General features: G+C 56.3%; 1 protein-coding gene across 3 annotated transcripts in view; it reads right to left on the bottom strand.

Annotated features, from left to right (window-relative positions):
* The window catches only part of DRC3 (dynein regulatory complex subunit 3), a 50,288-nt gene that overhangs the window by 29,576 nt on the left and 2,403 nt on the right, over positions 1-18,309 (bottom strand). For all 3 annotated transcript variants that reach the window (XM_045586456.1, XM_045586458.1, XM_045586457.1), the window contains 3 exons: positions 14,820-14,984; positions 10,762-10,878; positions 7,646-7,812 (listed from right to left, as the gene is read on the bottom strand). In XM_045586456.1, coding sequence (XP_045442412.1) covers positions 7,646-7,812; positions 10,762-10,878; positions 14,820-14,979 — 444 coding nt within the window. In that variant the 5' untranslated portion in view covers positions 14,980-14,984. The remainder of the gene's footprint in view (positions 1-7,645; positions 7,813-10,761; positions 10,879-14,819; positions 14,985-18,309) is intronic.

The raw sequence follows: 18,309 nt of genomic DNA, 5'->3' as shown, positions 1-18,309 counted from the left end.
CTGCCTGCCAGCCTGATCATCCCCTAACCACTCCCATGGCAGCCTGATTGATGTCTAACTGCTCCCCTGCCAGCCTGATTGCCCCCAACTTTCCTCCTCTGCTGGCCTTGTCACCCCTAACTGCCCTCCCTTGCAGGCCTGGTGCTTCCCAACTGCCCTCCCCTGCTGGCCATCTTGTGGTGGCCATCTTGTGTCCACATGGGGGCAGGATCTTTGACCACATGGGGGCAGCCATATTATGTGTTGAAGTGATGGTCAATCTGCATATTACTCTTTTATTAGGTAGGATTCTTAACTCGATATCTGATAAATTACTTATTTCCATTTCATTTAATTTTTCTTCTGGAGAATTCTCTTGTTCTTTTATTTTGGGCTTGTTTTTGCCTCTCGGTTTTGGCTGCCTGTTTGGGTTTATTTTTATGTATTAGATAGATCTGCTTTGACTCAAGTCTTTTTGGAGGGTCTCTGGTGCAGGACAATGTCAGACACTGTTTGTGCGTGGCCCTGAGTATCCTGTTTGGAGCTATCAGCAATCCACAGCTTGTGGCTCCCTCTGCTGGTGCTGGGTGCCTTTGGAGAGGACCAAGATGCACACCAAGGCCTGCTTTTCCTAGCCCTGTGCCCAGAAGATGATTGGCAGACTCAAAACATCCAGAGAACCGCCTGTGTCTGGAGGCTGATTGTTATTCTCTTAATGAGCCTCAGGCTGGACTACAGCAAGGCATAAGCTCCACAGGATGGGGAGAGAGGCTTTCTAATGGGGGGGGGGGGGTAGTTACTCCCCTCTCCAGGCAAAAGCAGCCTAGATGGCAAAAGTATGCCCGAGCAAGATGTCCTCTGCAGTATGGGGGAATGACTCAGCACAGGAATCCAGTCAACTGCTCTCTGAGCTCTCCCCACAGAGCCCCCAAACCTAGATTCTCCTTACACAGCTCTAGTCCTGCCCTCCCTCTGCCAGAGCCCAAGGTGTGGGGCTGCATAATGAAATTTTGTGTGTTGGTCCTTTAAGAGAGTGCCTGCATTTCCAGCCATCTCTTCCTGGCAGATAGAAACCGGTCTGGTGTTCGCAGCCAGAGGTTATGTGGACACCTTTCTCAGTTCTGGTGCTCTGGGCTGGGAGACCAGCTTGGTGTTTAGACCCAGGAGTTCTCAGTGGGAACCCCACAGCTGAGATCTCACTCCAGAACTTCAGCTGCTGTCCTTGGGAGCCCGGGCAGCACTCTTGCGTCTTCCTACCAATCTCCATGCGACCTCTGCTTTCTGTCCTTTATTACCAGGGCCTCTCCAGCTGGCCTTCAGTTAATCATTAAGGATGGTCTTTCTATGTTGTAGTTGTAATTCCATTTTGGTCCTGGGAGAGTGTCAGTGTAGTGTCCACTTAATCTGCCACCATCTTGGAATCCTCCACAACAAAGTATTTTTTAATTAAGGTATGTACACTATTTTAGACATACTGCTATTAAGCACACCTAATAGACTCTTAACACTACTTACAGTGAACATAACTTTTATGTGCGCTGAGAAACCTAAAATTCACATGACTCACTTATTGTGATACTAGCTTTACTGAGGTGGTCTGGAACTGAACCCACAATATCTTCAAGGTGTGCCTGTATTTCATCTGATAGCATCTTATGGATACCTACACACTGTACCATGCAAAAGATAGAAAAGAAATCTAGGATATTTTTCTGAAGAAATTTGTTACAGCCATTTATGTACATGCCAGGTGCTGGGGAGTCAGGGGGAGCAAAGCCCACATGGTCCCTGCCTTTATAGCAGAAGCTTACATTCTAGGGGCAGGGGGCAAGAGTGTTTTTTTATTTTTTATTTACTTATTTATTATTTTAAAAATATATTCTATTGATTTTTTATAGAGAGGAAGGGAGAGAGATAGAGAGCTAGAAATGTCAATGAGAGAGAAACATCATCCAGCTGCCTCCTGCACACACACCCCCCCACACACACACACTGGATATGTGGCCACAACCAATGTACATGCCCTTGACTGGAATCGAACCTGGGACCTTTCAGTCCGCAGACCGACACTCTACCACTGAGCCAAACCGTTTTCGGCAAGAGTGTTTTTTAAAGTAAATAAAATAATTACATTTTTGGGTAACTACTATCCTATATAATAAAAGGCTAGTATGCAAATTGTCCCGTTGACCAGGAGTTCGACACGGAGTTCCACCAGGGGGCGGGGCCCACCCACCAACCGCCTGGGGCCTCTTTCCCTGCCAACCTGATCGCCTGATTGGGGAGGGCCGGCCAGATCCCACCGGTGCATGAATTTGTGCACCAGGCCTCTAGTAAAAACATACAGAAGGGCCATGAAGGAAATTATGGGAACCCTTTTTCAGTTAGGGAACTGAGTGGTCTCTGAGACTTGAGGAAGCTGGCCACTCAAAAACAGAGGAGAGTGCATTGCTGGCAGCAATAACAGCACAGGCAAAGCCAGGCGGGATGGGGGGGGTGGGCACGGGGGGAAGACTTGGTTTGTACCAGGAACTAGACTGGGTCAGGGAGTGGGTAACTCCGTTGGGTTAAGACTGGGGTAGAATTTGAAGCAAGATTGGAAACAAGGCCAGGGCTGACTCATGTAAAACTTGGGTCAAGTTTGCAGTCACAAGTTTGGATTTTGTTCTAAGAACAATGGAAGACTTTGAAGTTTTAAGTGGATATGGGTGGGGAAACAGGATGTGATTTAATTTTTAAGAGTTGTCCCAGTGAAATTCCATTTTTCATCTTTTAAATGGTTAAAGACTGAATGGTTTGTTGTGGGGGTGAGCAGAAACAGGCCTTCTCATAATTGCTGGCGGGTTTGTAAACAGTTTCATTGCTCCATATAACGATTTGGCAAGATCCATCAGCATAAAAATGCACATGCCCTTAGACTCAGCAATTCCACCTAGGAATGCATCTTTCACATGGACTCTTCCAGGTGCAAACTACACTCTGTCCAAAGACATCATTACAGCCTGGATGTAACGGCACAGGTCAGAAACACCTGTGTCCACATGGGGACTGGAAAAATATGCCACGCTGCCTCTAAGCAATGGAATGGTCCAGCAGAGGGACGGCTGACTCAAAGGAGAGGAGATAACTGAAGGCAGAGATGCTTAGAGATGTGAGAATCAGGTGAAATGTTTAAACAAGATCCCTGGGCCCTAGCTGGTTTAAACTAAGTGGTTAGAGCGTCGGCTTGTGGACTGAATGGTCACGGATTCGATTCTGGTCCAGGGTGCGTGCCATGGTTTTAGACTCGATCCCGGCCCCAGCACACATCAATATTTCTCTCTCTCTGTCTCTCCCCTTCCCTTCCACTTTCTCTAAACAGTCAATTGAAAATATATCCTTGGGTGAGGATTAACAACAATGAAAAAAAAGATGCCTGGAAGTAGCTGTGGCCTCCGGAAGGGGAAGCATGGACTGAGGGAAAGAGGGAGAGGGTTCTTTCTGAAACACCTGTTTGTTCTAATGCAGTGAGCAGGGGTTAACATGAGAAATAAATACATAACAAGAACACGCATAATTCAATGTCGGCTACATCATGCAGACAAGGGCTAAAATCACAGATGCTCGGGGTCTGCAGGCTAGAAGTCAGGACTCCTCGGGTCAAGTTGCCAAAGGGTGGGCACCTTACTAGGTAAAGAGGATGAGGGACCCCAAGAGGCCAGGATGTGGCTGGGCCTCAGGAGCAATGAGATCCAGGCCCAGACACCTCAGGCTTCCCTGGCGGTTTCTCCCGGGCCTCCTCCAGCCCCTCTCTCTGGGACCAGCTTTCCCTGCTTCCCTGCTCGCGAGGGGATGGGTTTCCTCCTGCCCAGCCCTGCAGGGGGTGGGAGGATGCCCAAGGCCCGGGGAGAGGGAGGCCTAGGCCGTGGCCTCTGGGAAGGGACAGGTCCTTGGGCCACTGAAGTCTCCGACGTGGATGACGCATCAGAGACCATTACCTGTAAGCCTGGAGGACTGGACGGGACCCGCTGCTTCACGTCCAGAAAGGTTTTCAAACAGCAAGATTCAGAGCTGTTTGTGGACAGCGCTTAACACATTTCTGAATAACCACCCTTTCAATGTACCTACTGTGTGCCAGGTCCTGTACCGGCACTTAGCACTCTCTGATCCAGCCTTCGACAGCCTCGGAGGCTTGTTATCCCACCTTCCGGATGGGAAGTGGGAGTCTGAGTGCCGGTCCCACAGCCGTGGCTGCTGAAGCTCCCTCTCCACGCAGGTGCGCGGACGCCCTGGGGGTAGCTATCCGCCTGGTGGGGCCCTGGGTGCCCCGCCCCCACAAAGCAGAGGGCAGGCCGAGTACTCAGAACGTGAACCCTGAAAAGACCACCTGCTGGATTCACACCCTCCCGCCTGTGCACAGGGCAAACTCCCTGGACTACCAGCCGGGGGTCTGTCCCCTCCAGACAGACGTGAACGCAGGTGTCTGACTCACTCCAGGTCATCCGTCTGAGCCACCTGCCTGGCACCCCCCGCTCTGATAGCGGGTGAGGGTGGAGCCCTGATCAGACTCAAGGGTCACCGTGGGCGGGGGAGAGTTCCTGTGCTCTCTGCCCTGCTGCCCGCAGACCAAGAAGCCTGTGGCCTTGACTGCTGACTACAACCGTGAGGAGGACCAGCCAGGGAGGGACTGGGAAGCAGATCGGGAGGCAGAGGGAGCCTGTGTCCTGGCAGCCCTGGCGTTAGGCCTGCCTTCCTCGAAGCACCAGTGATCATGGCCCATGGTGTGGCGGGCATTGGCATACCTGTGGCTTCCTGTGTCTGTGGTCCCTCCTGCTGTGGTGCCCCTCATTCCCGCTCTCGGCCTCAGCTCTCTGAGCCCCGCCAGGAGGACAAGAGGGAGTGCACTCCCGGGCTGTCCGCAGCCGCTGGAGGACAGGCGGGCATAAATGCCTTAGGCTCTGGGCCTTTGGGATTTGCTTCCCGAAGGCATTTTGGACACATCCCAGCAGGATGGACGGCATCACCTACAGCAGCAACGCAGTGACATCCCTGCACACCGGCTCTTGCTGCCCTCCGGCTCTTGCAGCTTCCCGAGCTCCTCCCCCCCCCCCCACGCCCGAGGGCTGGCTCAGCGGTGCTTACACACACACACACACACACACACACACACACCCGCGCGCAGATACAGCCTCTCTGACCGCGCTCTCCTGGCCTCACCCCCACTCGATCCACCTCAGGCCATCCCCCAGTGCCAGGGTTTCCTTCCAAACACAGACTTGCCCTGGACACACAGGAGCACAAAAGCCTCCCCAGCTCCCTCTGTCGCCCTGCACCACAGCCCTTGGCCTTGGCCTTGGGCTCCTTGCAGGGGCCCCTCCTGGCCTCTGTTCATGCTGTGCCTCCTCCCAGGAAGCCTTTCCCTTCTGCTCAAGGGCAAAATTCCAATAATCATCTAATGCATCTGAATCAAAAGACACCTCCGTTCTCTGGCTCTTTCTCAGGGAGAATCTCAGCTGCGACCGTCCTTCCTTTGTTAAGAACATATCCCGCCCGGCTGGTGTGGCTCAGGGGTTGAGCATCAACCTATGAACCAGGAGGTCAAGGTTGAATCCCCGATCAGGGTACATGCCTGGGTTGTGGGCTTGATTCCCCAGTGTGGGGGTGTGCAGGAGGCAGCTGAACAATGAGCCTGTCTCATCATTGATGCTTTTCTCTCCTCCCTTCCTCTCTGAAATCAATAAAAATATATCCTATATAATAAAAGCCTAGCCGAAACCAGTTTGACTCAGTGGTAGAGCGTCGGCCTGCATACTGAAGGGTCTCAGATTCAATTCCGGTCAAGGGCACGTACATTGGTTGTGGGCATATCCCCGGTAGGGGGTGTGCAGGAGGCAGCTGGTCGATGTTTCTCTCTCATTAACGTTTCTAGCTCTCTATCTCTCTCCCTTCCTCTCTGTAAAAAATCAATAAAATATACATTAAATAAATAAATAAATAAAAGCCTAATATGCAAATTGTCTCCTTTATTAAAAATATATATATTTTATTGATTTTCCACAGAGAGAAAGGGAGAAGGATAGAGAGCTAGAAATGTCAATGAGAGAGAAACATCGACCAGCTGCCTCTTGCACACCCCCTACTGGGGATGTGCCTGCAACCAATGTACCTGCCTTTGACTGGAATCGAACCTGGGACCTTTCAGTCCCCAGACCGACGCTCTATCCACTGAGCCAAACCGGTTTTGGCCAAATTGTCTCCTTGACTGGGAGTTTGATCAAGGGGAGGGGTTGCTCAGCCAACTGCCTATGGCCCCTCCCTTTAGCCGGCCCACTCTGGCTGGCAATGGTGGCAGGCAGCAAGGGGAAGGGACGCCCTGACTGGCAGCCGGCAGCTGGCAGTCTGCAGCCTCTAAGGACCCTACCGGTGTATGAATTTTGTGCACTGGGCCTCTAGTTTATTTTTAATTTTATTTTTATTTATTTATTTTTTTATTATATTTTATTGATTTTGTACAGAGAGGAAGGGAGAGAGATAGAGTTAGAAACATCAATGAGAGAGAGTCATCGATCAGCTGCCTCTTGCACACCCCCTACTGGGGATGTGCCGGCAACCAAGATACATGCCCTTGACCGGAATCGAACCCGGGACCTTTCAGTCCCCAAGCCGACGCTCTATCCATTGAGCCAAACCGGTTTCGGCTGGGCCTCTAGTTTAGATATAAAAAGAAACAGCCCTAGCCAGTTCAGCTCAGTGGATAGAGCATCGACTTGTAGACTGAAGGGTCCCAGGTACAATTCTGGTCAAGGGTGTGTATCTTAATAGCAGGCTCCTCCCTGGTCAGGGCTTGGAGCGGGAGGCAACCAGTTGATGTGTTTCTTTCACATTGATGTTTCTCTCCGCCTTCCCTTTCTTCCACTCTCTCTCTAAAAATCAATGGAAAAATATCCTCGGGTGGCAAGAAAAAAAAAAAAGAAAAAAAAAAAGAGAACTCACTCCAGCCTGACACTGAACGAGGTGACTCATGTCCATCACCTCACTCGATTCCTGGCAGGAGGGGCATGGCCATTTTCTCCATTTTATAGATGAGGAAACTGAGGCATAGAGGGCTTGAGCCTTAGGGCATGCAGCTCTGTCTGGCAGAGCTGTGCATGGCGCCAATCTAACCGATGGAGGCAGAAGGGGAATCTTGAAAGGCTATTGGACAGCTCCCAGGACTGACTGGCTGGGCCTGTTCCTCCCCATTCCCAGCCGCTGGGATCTTGGGAATGGACAGGAGGCAGTCAACCTTTCTCCAGATGACCAATGACCTCTGCCCCCTCACACGCACACACCCCGGCCCCCCAGGGTGGACACCAGCTTCTTGTCATACGGGGTCTTGATGATATAGATGTGCGCTGGGCACCCCTGAGGAACTGCACCTGTGGGTCTCTGTGCCCACTGAGCATGGGCCACAGCCCCCACCCAGCAGATCCTCGCCTCAGCAAAGGCTGTTAGTGAGTCTGGGGCTCAGGGAGAGAAAGGCCCCACCGAGGCAGGGCACAGCCCGGCACCCACAGGTGGCCTTCATGGTAAGCAGTTGTCTAACATACCGAATCTCTGGCTTTTCTAGGAGAGGGGAAGACCTAGACTGACCCTGTGCTCCCTTTGGCACGACCCCGGCCAGCCCGCCCGGCCTGCGCTCACTCACGTTCATCATGTTGCCGATCTGGTTGTTGCCCAGGGAGAGCACCTGCAGCTTGACCAGCGCATCCAGAGAGTCGATCTTGGAGATGCGGTTGTTGAACAAGCTCAGGTCCTCCAGGTTCACCAGGGTGTCCAGCCCCTCGATGGCCTCGATGTTGTTGAAGGACAGGTCTGGACGGAAGGGGCCAGAGGGTTGAGTGATGAGTTAGGGGTGGACCGTCCTGAACCAAACCTGTCTGGGCTGCCTACGCGCTGTGCGCCAGCACCCAGCTGTCTGGCAGAGCTGTGCATGGCGCCAAACTGTCCTCCGCTCTCAGTTCTGCCCCTCACCCTCCTGGCTCGGGTCCCGTGGGCAAATGCTCACATCCGGGCTCGGTTGCTGTTCTGAGCTGGACATGGTGACTGGCCGGTCTGGCGTGGGAGCAGGTGCGGTGTCCCCTCTGCCCACCCACAGGCCTTTGGGAAGCAATGCTGGCTCTCGCCAGGTGACCACCTGCTTGTGTGCACCCAGACGCAGCTCTGCTGGCAGCCTGGGACGTCTCTCCCATCTCCTCCAGGGGAAGCTAAGCTCAGAAAGGCTCGGTGATTTGTCCAAAGCCACACAGCTAACTGCGGGGTGCCACAGGGCAGCGAGGGCCCCCCCGGCCAGGCTGTAGGCCAGGCCTTCCCGGTACAGTGCGGCCAACTCTAGCTTCCCCCCCAAGCCCAGGCACCCCGCTGAGGCGGCCTGGGCCTCGCCAGCCCACGCTTCACACCTTCGGAACTAAAGTGGACAGGCTTTCGGCTGGGGCTGGGCTGCAGCTGTGCCCTGCAACAGCAATGGCCGGAGGCCCAGCCTGGGGATGTTCCATGAGCTGGAAATCCAGTCCTGGCAGCTGCAAGCGGGCACAGTAAAGAGGTGCTGGGAAAGTGAGTGTGTCCACGTCTTCATTTAGTCTCATGTCGGGGACGCTTACCGGCTGCTGGCTGAGATCAAGGTCGATTCAGTGTCCCTTCCCTGCGCTAGGCCCGTGAGTACATCACCCCCTGAATCCTCCCACAGAGGAAAACCACTAAGTTCTGGACGAGGAAACACGGATTCCCAGGGCCCAGTGGTAACATGCCTACGGTCACAGCGCACACAGAGGGTCAAAGGCGGACACAGCGTGCGCACAATTGGTTAGCAATTGGCTGAGCGGGGAAACAAACCGGGGCCTACTCAATGCCACAGGGCAGCCAGGTCTTCCACCTCCTGGCACCAGCGCTGCAGGCAGGTGTCTAACCGGGGGCCAGCGAGGGGTGCTCCACTTCGCTGTGCTGCCACCATGGCCACCGCCAGGCACCACCGAGACAGCCTGAACGCCAACGTGGACGAGACGTGCAAACCGGCTCTCCCGAGCCTGCACCCGGGCACCCCCTCAGCCCGGAGCGGACTGCGGGGGCCAGAGGGGGGTGTGAGGTAGGGGCTTGTAAACCCTCCCAGGGACCAGCCCTTCCTGGACTGCCAGTGCTGTGGCCGGGCAAAGGCTGGCTGCTGACTCTGAGGGTGCAGGCTGACCTTTTGACAGAAGTTTCCCCTGCTGCTTCCTCACCCCATACCGGGAGCCTGGTCACAGGAGCCCTCCGCAGACTGTGCACTGGTTTTACGGCTGAGGGACGGCAGGCGGGAGCTCTCCCTAAAAGTCCAGCATTCACAGCGGGGGCCTGCCGCACCCTCTCCTCCCCCCCCCCATCCCAGGGCAGTGGAGGCCCTTTCTCCCACCGGGGCCTTTGGGTGTCTGAGCATCATTCGCGGCCCACACACAGCATCCGCTTAAACAGGAGCCTGCTGTGTTTGCCAGACACTTAATTAGCTCACCCTAATGCCTCGGCAGGGCCAGACTAAATCCTCTCTCAGGCCTTTCATGGGTAGAGCAGAGGGTGGTGGCGGGAATGAGTGTGAGCTGCTGGAGATGGGGCCTGGGGCGCAGGGCCCAGCAGACAGGAGCCGGCCTGGGGTCGCCTCTGCTGCCTGCAGCGCGCGCCTCGTCAAGCCTCTCAGCCTGAGCCTGCGGGGCTGCCGAGGGCTGGCGCTGCGGCACACCACACTCAGCCCAGCTGTCTGGCAAACCTGGAGGTCCCCGCTGTGCCGGCTCCGGCTGCGGGACACGCCGGACAGGGTGGAGGAGCCCGGCTTCGGGTCAGACAGGCCCGGTTTGCACCCCAACTGCTCTGGCCATGGAGCTTTGGGCAGTGCCTGGGCCTCTCGGAGCCCCTCCCCATCGGCGGATGGGACTGACAGTCTTGGCCGTAAGAGTTACACAAGGCAGCTCCCCAGCGGCTCCTCCCCGGCAGGCGCCCACCTGCCCCTCAGGGAGGGGAGGCCGCCCCAGCTCGGCAGACGGACAGGGTCATCAGGGCCCTGCGGTCTGAGCGGTAAGGCCAGAGCTCTGGAGTCTGAGCTGGGCTGGGAGCCTGATGCCCACCACGCGCTGTGCCTCAGTTTGTATCTCTACAATGGGGTGCTGTGCGGATTCCCCAGCTCACCCGGAGGCCCATGCTTAGCAGGTAGTAAGTGCTCAGTGCAACTGGCAACTGTGGTGATGCTTTTGGGTCTGTTTGGAGCCCCCATAGAGGTGGGACCCACATTTGCTGTCAGCCTGAGCGCAGGGACTACGAGGAACCCAGGGCTGCTCCTGGACACCTGACTCCCCACTGGGAGCTGCAGCTGGGACAGGACACTCTGCCCATGTGTGCTGTGTCCACCCAGCACGGGGCCCGGGCTTTTAGAAAGAACAGCTTCAGCCTGGGCAGTGTGGCTTGCTGGTGAGAGCGTCGGCCCATGCTGGTGGGTTCGCTTCCGGATTCCCAGTCAAGGGCTCATACTGGGTTGCAGGTTTGGGCAACCAGTCGATGTGTCTCTCACATGGATGTTCCCATGCTTCTGTATTTCTCCCCCTGCCTCCCTCCTTCCCACTCTCTCTGAAAGTCAAATGGAAAAATATCCTTGGGTGAGGATTAACAAAAAAAAAGAACAATAAAAATAAAAAGAGCAGCTTTCTTGCTCCCTGCAGGGCCGGCCCGGGAGACGGACGCCTTGGCGAGGGTGATCTTGGCGGGGTCGCCCTGAACCAGGGCGGTCGCCCACATGAGGGGCCTTACCTAGCCAGACCAGCTGGGTGAGGTTCTCCAGGCCCTCGATCCTCTCAATGATGTTGTTGTCCAGCTGCAGTTTCCTCAGGTTCTCAAACTGCCAGAGGTTGTCGATGCGGAGGATGTCTGAGACGGAGAGGAGACCCGCCAGCTCAGCCTGGGCCTAAGGCCAGAGTGAGACCAGGTCCTGAGCAGGCTCCGCACCCCGCTCCTGCCTGCAGGGGGCGCCCTGGTATGGGCCGGGCACCGGGAGCTCAGGGCACAGGACTCTCGTGCCGCCTCCGGGCCAGGCTGAGGGCTGCCCAGGAGCCAGACAACGGGGGCACTGGGCACAGCAGAGTCGCCTGCCTCCCCTCTGTGGAGACCACAGAGTCCGGGCTGCGGGAGGAGGCTCCTGTGCAGGGTGGTGGTCAGTCGACTAGTTCAGCCGCTTTGGAGGGCAATGTGGCCACATTTACTGAAATACTTAATGTCCGCCCTTTGACTGCGCAGTTTCTCTACTTGGGATCTGTCTGCAAAGACACGCTTGTGTATGTGCACAAAGAAATACCCCTAGGAACATGATGGGCAGAAAGAGAGGGGCCCCAAGCGCCATATATGGGGGTGCTGTCCCGCAGGGACAGGCAGGCTCCGTGAGTCACAGAGGCGCCCACGTGTGGTCCCTGAAGGCCCTCCTGGCCGGGCCAGCCCGCGCTCTGGCCGCGCACACAGGCCTGCGCTGCCAGGCTCAGCCAGGGCTCTGGGACCCTGAGGTCCAGAAGCATGTTGTGTGTGTGCGATTCTAGCGGCTAAACGTCCCAGCTCAGTCCAGAAGCTACAAGCCACTCTGCTGCTCACACGCCCCTTGTTCTCATTTGCTGTGGTAATTACTTCCGGAGCGTGGAACATGCTCACTGAAGACGGAAGTGACATGGACGTGAAGGGGGAGGTGCCCTTCATGCCCACACGTTTGGGGCAGCAGGTTCCGTTTTCACTCGGGGAGGATGGTCACTAGGTCCTGGGAGACACAGCACCCTCCCCCTGCCCCTTCCAGCCCCGCAGCCTTGGGTGCGGGTGGGGTGTGTGTGTGTGTGTGTGTGTGTGTGTGTGTGTGAGACTGCATCTCTCTGACCCGGAGTGAGCCGGCCTCTCTCAGGCCCAGGGCAGGTCCCACCGGGTCTGTTCTGCAGCTCTGTGGCCAGATCCCCCGCTTTAGCTACCGCCCCCACTGTGCCTCTGGGGGGGCCGTGCCACCAGATGCCGCCACCTCCCCCAGTCTGAGTGCCCAGGCACCTTCTCTGAGCCGGGCCTGAGGCTGCACCAGGTGCAGCTGACCTGCAAACACCGCTCCTCAGGGTGCTGCACACTCCTGGGTGCTCTCCGGGCACCCGGCATGCGGGCTTTCCCTGCACCTCAGCAGTTCCAATATAAAAGCCGAACACACCACAAAACCAGGATCTCCTGAACGAGTTACCAGCAGGATAGGACTGCCTCAATGCCTTTATCTTCAACACGGACACAGCCTCCTCACTGCCACCGCCTGGGTCTCAGCCCATCACCAGAGCGCCTAGACTCCTTATTCCCCAGGCCCCAAGTCTATCCTCCTGCAGCGGGCGGGACCCTGTGAAAACCTAAATCCCATCCCTGCTCTGCTCAGGACCCTCCCCAGGCTCCCACCTCACTCACTATACTTCCCACACCCCGTCCACCCCATCATATAGACCACACCCCCTCCACCCCTCCATACAGACCACACCCCCCCACCCCACCATACAGACCACACCCCCTCCACCCCTCCATACAGACCACACACCCCCAACCGCACCATACAGACCACACCCCCTCCACCCCACCATACAGAACACACCCCCTCCACCCCACCATACAGACCACACCCCCTCCACCCCACCATACAGACCACACCCCCTCCACCCCACCATACAGACCACACCCCTCTCCACCCCACCATACAGACCACACCCCCTCCACCCCACCATACAGACCACACCCCTCTCCACCCCAACCATAAAGACTACACCCTCTCTCAAGCTGACCCCCTCTCTGTCCTGTCTCCACTCATGTCTGTTCCGGGACTTCTGTGCTGGCTGTTCCCTCTGACATCAGCACCTTCCTGCATCTCCCCGCGGCCCCTCCTCTTCCTCCCCTCCTTCTAGTCTTTGCTCAATGGTCACCTTCCTGGTGGGGCCTCTCACCTACCATCAAACACTGCGTCCCATCTGCAGGTCCCCTTCCCCCTCCTGACGTGTTCCTCTCCACCCACACGCACCTTCAGCGGACACTGTCATTGCCCTCCATTTTAGTTTACCTGCGTCCCTCACTTGAATGTCAAGCTCCGGGAGGACAGGCTTTTTTCTTGTCCTTTTTGTTCACAGTTGAATCCCTAGTACCTAGAATCGTGCCTGGCATGTAACAGGCACTTGATAGATTCAGGCTGGGAGGGGAAGCAACAGGAAGGGGCAGTGCAAACCTCCCTCTGGTGACAGCCATTCTGCAGCCCTTAGCCCTTCCCCGCCAAGGCCAGGCTCACTGCTCTGGGTGGCCAGCTCCTGCAGAGCCGGGGTCTCCCTGGAGGCCTGGCTCTGACGAGGCCTGTGTGCTCTGTGGGCTGGGTCAGGGCCTTGCCCACTGCTGGTCCCCAGGGTCTGGCCCAGACCAGCTGAGGCAGAGCCTCGGGGAAGACAGAGAGGGTAAAGGGAATCAAATATATGGTGACAGAAGGCGATGAGACTTTGGGCGGTGCACACATGCTAGAGTGTACGAATGCTGATGATAAAGTTGTAGACGCTACTACAATCAATTTAATTTTTTAAAAAATAGAATAAATCCCCCACCAAAACCAATCAACAGAAAGAAAAGGAAAGGAAAGGAAAGGGAAGGGAAGGGAAGGGAGGGGAGGGGAGGGGAGGGGAGGGGAGGGGAGGGGAGGGGAGGAGAGGAGAGGAGAGGAGAGAAGGAAAGAATTCCTTCTTGTTGAGCAGACGGCTCAGCAGGCGGCTGGGAACCCAGGCAGAGCAGGCCTATGCATCTGACCAGGTGACCCGCCTGCAGGTGAGAACAAACAAGGAATCTTTTCTGTCAAAGAAGGGAGTTTAGGCAACTGCCATTTTGAAACCGCAAAGGCCAACCTCCCCCTTTTTCCTTTAAATTAGCCCAAGCATGAGAGCCTAAACACCGACCATCAAGAGTGAGGGACAGAGGGTGTGCGTCAGGGATACGCCGTTCGGCTGCACACCCTCCTGCAGGAGCAGAGGGATCGCCTTGCTGCGGGCTCCCAGTGTCACCTGTGCTCTACCCGGACCCCTGCTTCAGGGCTCGCCTTCTTTCTAACACGCACAATGCCTGGCCGCGGTCCGGGCCCCTCTCTCTTGCTTCCTCCCACAGCTCTCACCGGCCTTTGTTAATGAGCCCAAACTGTGCAATGTTGTCTTTTTTTTTTTTTTTTTAAATATATTTTATTGATTTTTCACAGAGAGGAAGAGAGAGGGATAGAGAGTTAGAAACATCGATGAGAGGGAATCATCGATCAGCTGCCTCTTGCACACCCCCTACTGGGGATGTGCCCGCAACCAAGGTACATGCCCTTGACTGAAATCGAACTTGGGACCTTTCAGTCCGCAGACCGACGCTCTATGCACTGAGCAAAATCGGTCCCGGCTGTGCAATGTTGTCTTACCTTGTCCTCCCAACCAGCCCTTGGCCAGGGACTACAATGATCTCATTTCCCAGATGGGGATGCTGAGGCCCTGAGGTTCTACCTGGTCCCAGCCACATCTTCGCAGTAGGCTACCCAGCCACTCTTGCCCAGCTCCCTGCCATGCCCTGTGCCACTCCTGTCTTCTGCTCCTCCCCCAAAGCGGCACATCCTCCTTCGCACCCCCCCAAGTGTGCTGTTTGGGACCACCCTCCAGGGGTCCTCCACCCCGTGACACTAAGGCCTCGGCGGTTCGCTTAGATTTAGAGAGGGAGAATTTTACCTTTTTATACGGACTTTGCATGGAATCCTGGGGCTGGGATGAGGATTGGAGAGTCAGGGGCCCGCCCAGTGCCCTGCCCGCCCCGGTACGCACTCTGGAAGTCCAGCTGCAGGGAGAGGACGTCCTTGAAGAGGATGCCCTCCTGCTTGGCCAGCTGCCCAGCCTCCTCCTGCGGGCCCTGCTCCCCGACAGCCAGCTTCAGCATGTCGTCGTTCATCACTCTGGGCTCCAGCGAGTTGCACAGCCGGTTCATCTTCCCTAAAAACAGTACGTCTGTGTTCCCTGTCTGTTCTCCTCTGTCCGAGGCGGGGCTGTGGGCCTCCTCTGACAGTGGGAGAGCACTGTGCGGGCAAGGGCACACAAACGCTGCCCTCCTCCCGCTGCTTAGGGCATTTGCACTAAGGCTGCGCCAGGCCTTCCCCAGGCAACCACGTGGGACCATCCTGCCTGGTGCCCTTCCTTGGCCCCAACCATAGCTGTGACCCTGCCGGGCCAAGTGGATGGTGCCACACGGGACTCCTAGCCTCTGGAGCACAGCTTCTCTCTGGCCATGGTCATCCGGGCCGTGGGCTTCTGTGCCACCTTGTACAGGTTTATTGGTGCCAACCACTGCACTCCCTCAGCAGCCCCACCAGGCCATTAGCCGGCAGCCGCCTTTCCTGAGAGCCTCAGCCAGACAGATAGCCATGTCCATGTCACTCCTGCCCAGCCCCCCCCACCCCCAAACTGGCCCATGTGTACGTGGATACCCTGAGAAATGTGAGCGTGGGCCCAGGATGGGAGTGCCCAGCAGAGCTGGTTGCATGAGCTGGGGAGAAACCGCGGGCCGATGAACAGAGAGAAGCAGAGATGGGAACCTGGGGGTCCGGGGGGAATAGGCAAAGGGACAGACAGACTAGCACAGACAGAGGCTGCCTTCTTGTGGCTTTCCGGCCCCTAATGTCCCCGATTTCAGGCCTTAGGGTTTCCTGCTTCTGGCAGTGAATCCTCCTTCCCTTAAACTATCCCAGGAGGGTCTGCTGTTCACGGTCCAAAGGAAGCAGGCGGCGATGCCGCAGGCAAAGTGGAGCCGGGACTCGGTCAGTCACACTGTGAGGGGACCGGGCTGCCATTCCTGGCTGGGCAGAGCCACAGCCCCAGGAAGCCAGGGCATCCGGCCTCCTCCTCATCACCGCCCTCTGAGTGAGGACCTCCTCCTCCTCACACCGCCCTCTGAGTGAGGACCTCCTCCTCCTCACACCAGCCTCTGAGTGAGGACCTCCTCCTCCTCACACCGCCCTCTGAGTGAGGACCCCCTCCTCCTCACACCAGCCTCTGAGTGAGGACCCCCTCCTCCTCATCACCGCCCTCTGAGTGAGGACCCCCTCCTCCTCATCACCGCCCTCTGAGTGAGGACAGCCTCCTCCTCACACCAGCCTCTGAGTGAGGACCTCCTCCTCCTCACACCAGCCTCTGAGTGAGGACAGCCTCCTCCTCACACCAGCCTCTGAGTGAGGACCTCCTCCTCCTCACACCAGCCTCTGAGTGAGGACAGCCTCCTCCTCACACCGCCCTCTGAGTGAGGACCCCCTCCTTCTCACACCAGCCTCTGAGTGAGGACCTCCTCCTCCTCACACCAGCCTCTGAGTGAGGACAGCCTCCTCCTCATCACCGCCCTCTGAGTGAGGACAGCCTCCTCCTCACACCACCCTCTGAGTGAGGACACCCTCCTCCTCACACCAGCCTCTGAGTGAGGACCTCCTCATCATCACCGCCCTCTGAGTGAGGACCTCCTCCTCCTCACACCAGCCTCTGAGTGAGGACAGCCTCCTCCTCACACCAGCCTCTGAGTGAGGACCTCCTCCTCACACCAGCCTCTGAGTGAGGACCTCCTCCTCCTCACACCAGCCTCTGAGTGAGGACAGCCTCCTCCTCACACCAGCCTCTGAGTGAGGACCTCCTCCTCCTCACACCAGCCTCTGAGTGAGGACAGCCTCCTCCTCACACCGCCCTCTGAGTGAGGACCTCCTCCTCCTCACACCAGCCTCTGAGTGGGGACCTCCTCCTCCTCACACCAGCCTCTGAGTGAGGACAGCCTCCTCCTCACACCAGCCTCTGAGTGGGGACCTCCTCCTCCTCACACCAGCCTCTGAGTGAGGACAGCCTCCTCTTCATCACCGCCCTCTGAGTGAGGACCTCCTCCTCTTCATCACCGCCCTCTGAGTGAGGACCTCCTCCTCCTCACACCAGCTTCTGAGTGAGGACCTCCTCCTCCTCACACCAGCCTCTGAGTGAGGACATCCGGAGACCAGGCTGCAGGAGGGCACATGCTCTTGTCAATCTACTGGAAATGCCCAGATCCCGCCTCCTGAACCTCTGGAACCAGTTCTCCCTCCTACTTCCCACGCTGCTTCTCGCCTCACTGCTGACATCACCTGCTTTCTCTGTCTGCCTGTGTCCCCACCATCGGGCCTCCCTGAGCCTCCTGTCCTCCCTGCTCTGCTAGTCCTTGACCTGGACAAGCCTCTGTCCTCTGCCCTTTGTCCTCTGGGTTCTGTTTGGAGAGTGCTGGTGGTATGGTGCGCATCACATACCCGATGGGCCTGGCAATCCTGCCACTTGGCCTTACACTGCCACTGCCAGCTGCCCTCCCCTCTCCCCCACCACCCATTGTAGGCAGCTTACGTAAATATGCATCTTCTGTTTCTGGATTTGCATGACCAGATGTCCCAGTGCTTTTAGCTGTCATGCGGCCTTTCCTTCTACCCCCAGAGGAGGCACAGCCTACCTAATCCCAACCCCATCCCTTCTGCCCTCCCCATGCCCGTGCTCCGCCTGCACCTCCCATCTCCCCATTCCTCCCATTGTCAACATTACTACATTTCCTGCCCCCAAAAGATGTTTCCAGCCCTTTGCCTTTCTCTATCTCCCTCCTCTTCTGAAACAAATTTTTAAAAATATATATATTTTATTGATTTTTTACAGAGAGGGATGGAGAGAGAGAAACATTCTAGCTAGAAACATTGATGAGAGAGAAACATTCACCAGCTGCCTCCTGCACACCCCCTACCGGGGATGTGCCCACAACCAATGTACATGCCCTTGACCGGAATCGAACCTGGGACCTTTCAGTCCACAGACCGACGCCCTATCACTGAGCCAAACTGGCTTCGGCTGAAACAAATTTTCTAAAATTTCCCATAACTTGATACCAAGTTGCCTTTGGGGAATTTTAATGTGCTGTATTTTGCAGATATCAACTGCAAGGTGCTTGTGCTTTTTCAAAGAAAGGTTCTGTACTTGGGAAAATTATTCTTAATTCTGACTTCAAAACTCCAACTGACTTATCATCCCTCCCACATCAAGGCCTGGCACTTAAGCCAGAACAAGCTTGCTTTCGGTCCAGCCCAATGGCAATGTGGGGCCGCTGCCCAACCCACCAGGGCAGGGCTTAGACCTGACTTTGCATCCTTTGGCAACTCACCTCCCCTGGCTAAGCCTTCAGCTTCGCATCTATACTAGATGAATAATGCCTCCCTCCCACATTTGTTTAGTCTACACACATGTGATGAATATCTACATGTTATGACTACAACAGACAGAT

Source organism: Pipistrellus kuhlii, unplaced genomic scaffold (genome assembly GCF_014108245.1).
Source record: "Pipistrellus kuhlii isolate mPipKuh1 unplaced genomic scaffold, mPipKuh1.p scaffold_m20_p_23, whole genome shotgun sequence".
Lineage (NCBI taxonomy): Eukaryota > Metazoa > Chordata > Mammalia > Chiroptera > Vespertilionidae > Pipistrellus > Pipistrellus kuhlii.
Note: the sequence above shows the minus strand (reverse complement) of the source record. Positions and strands in the feature narration are given on the sequence as shown.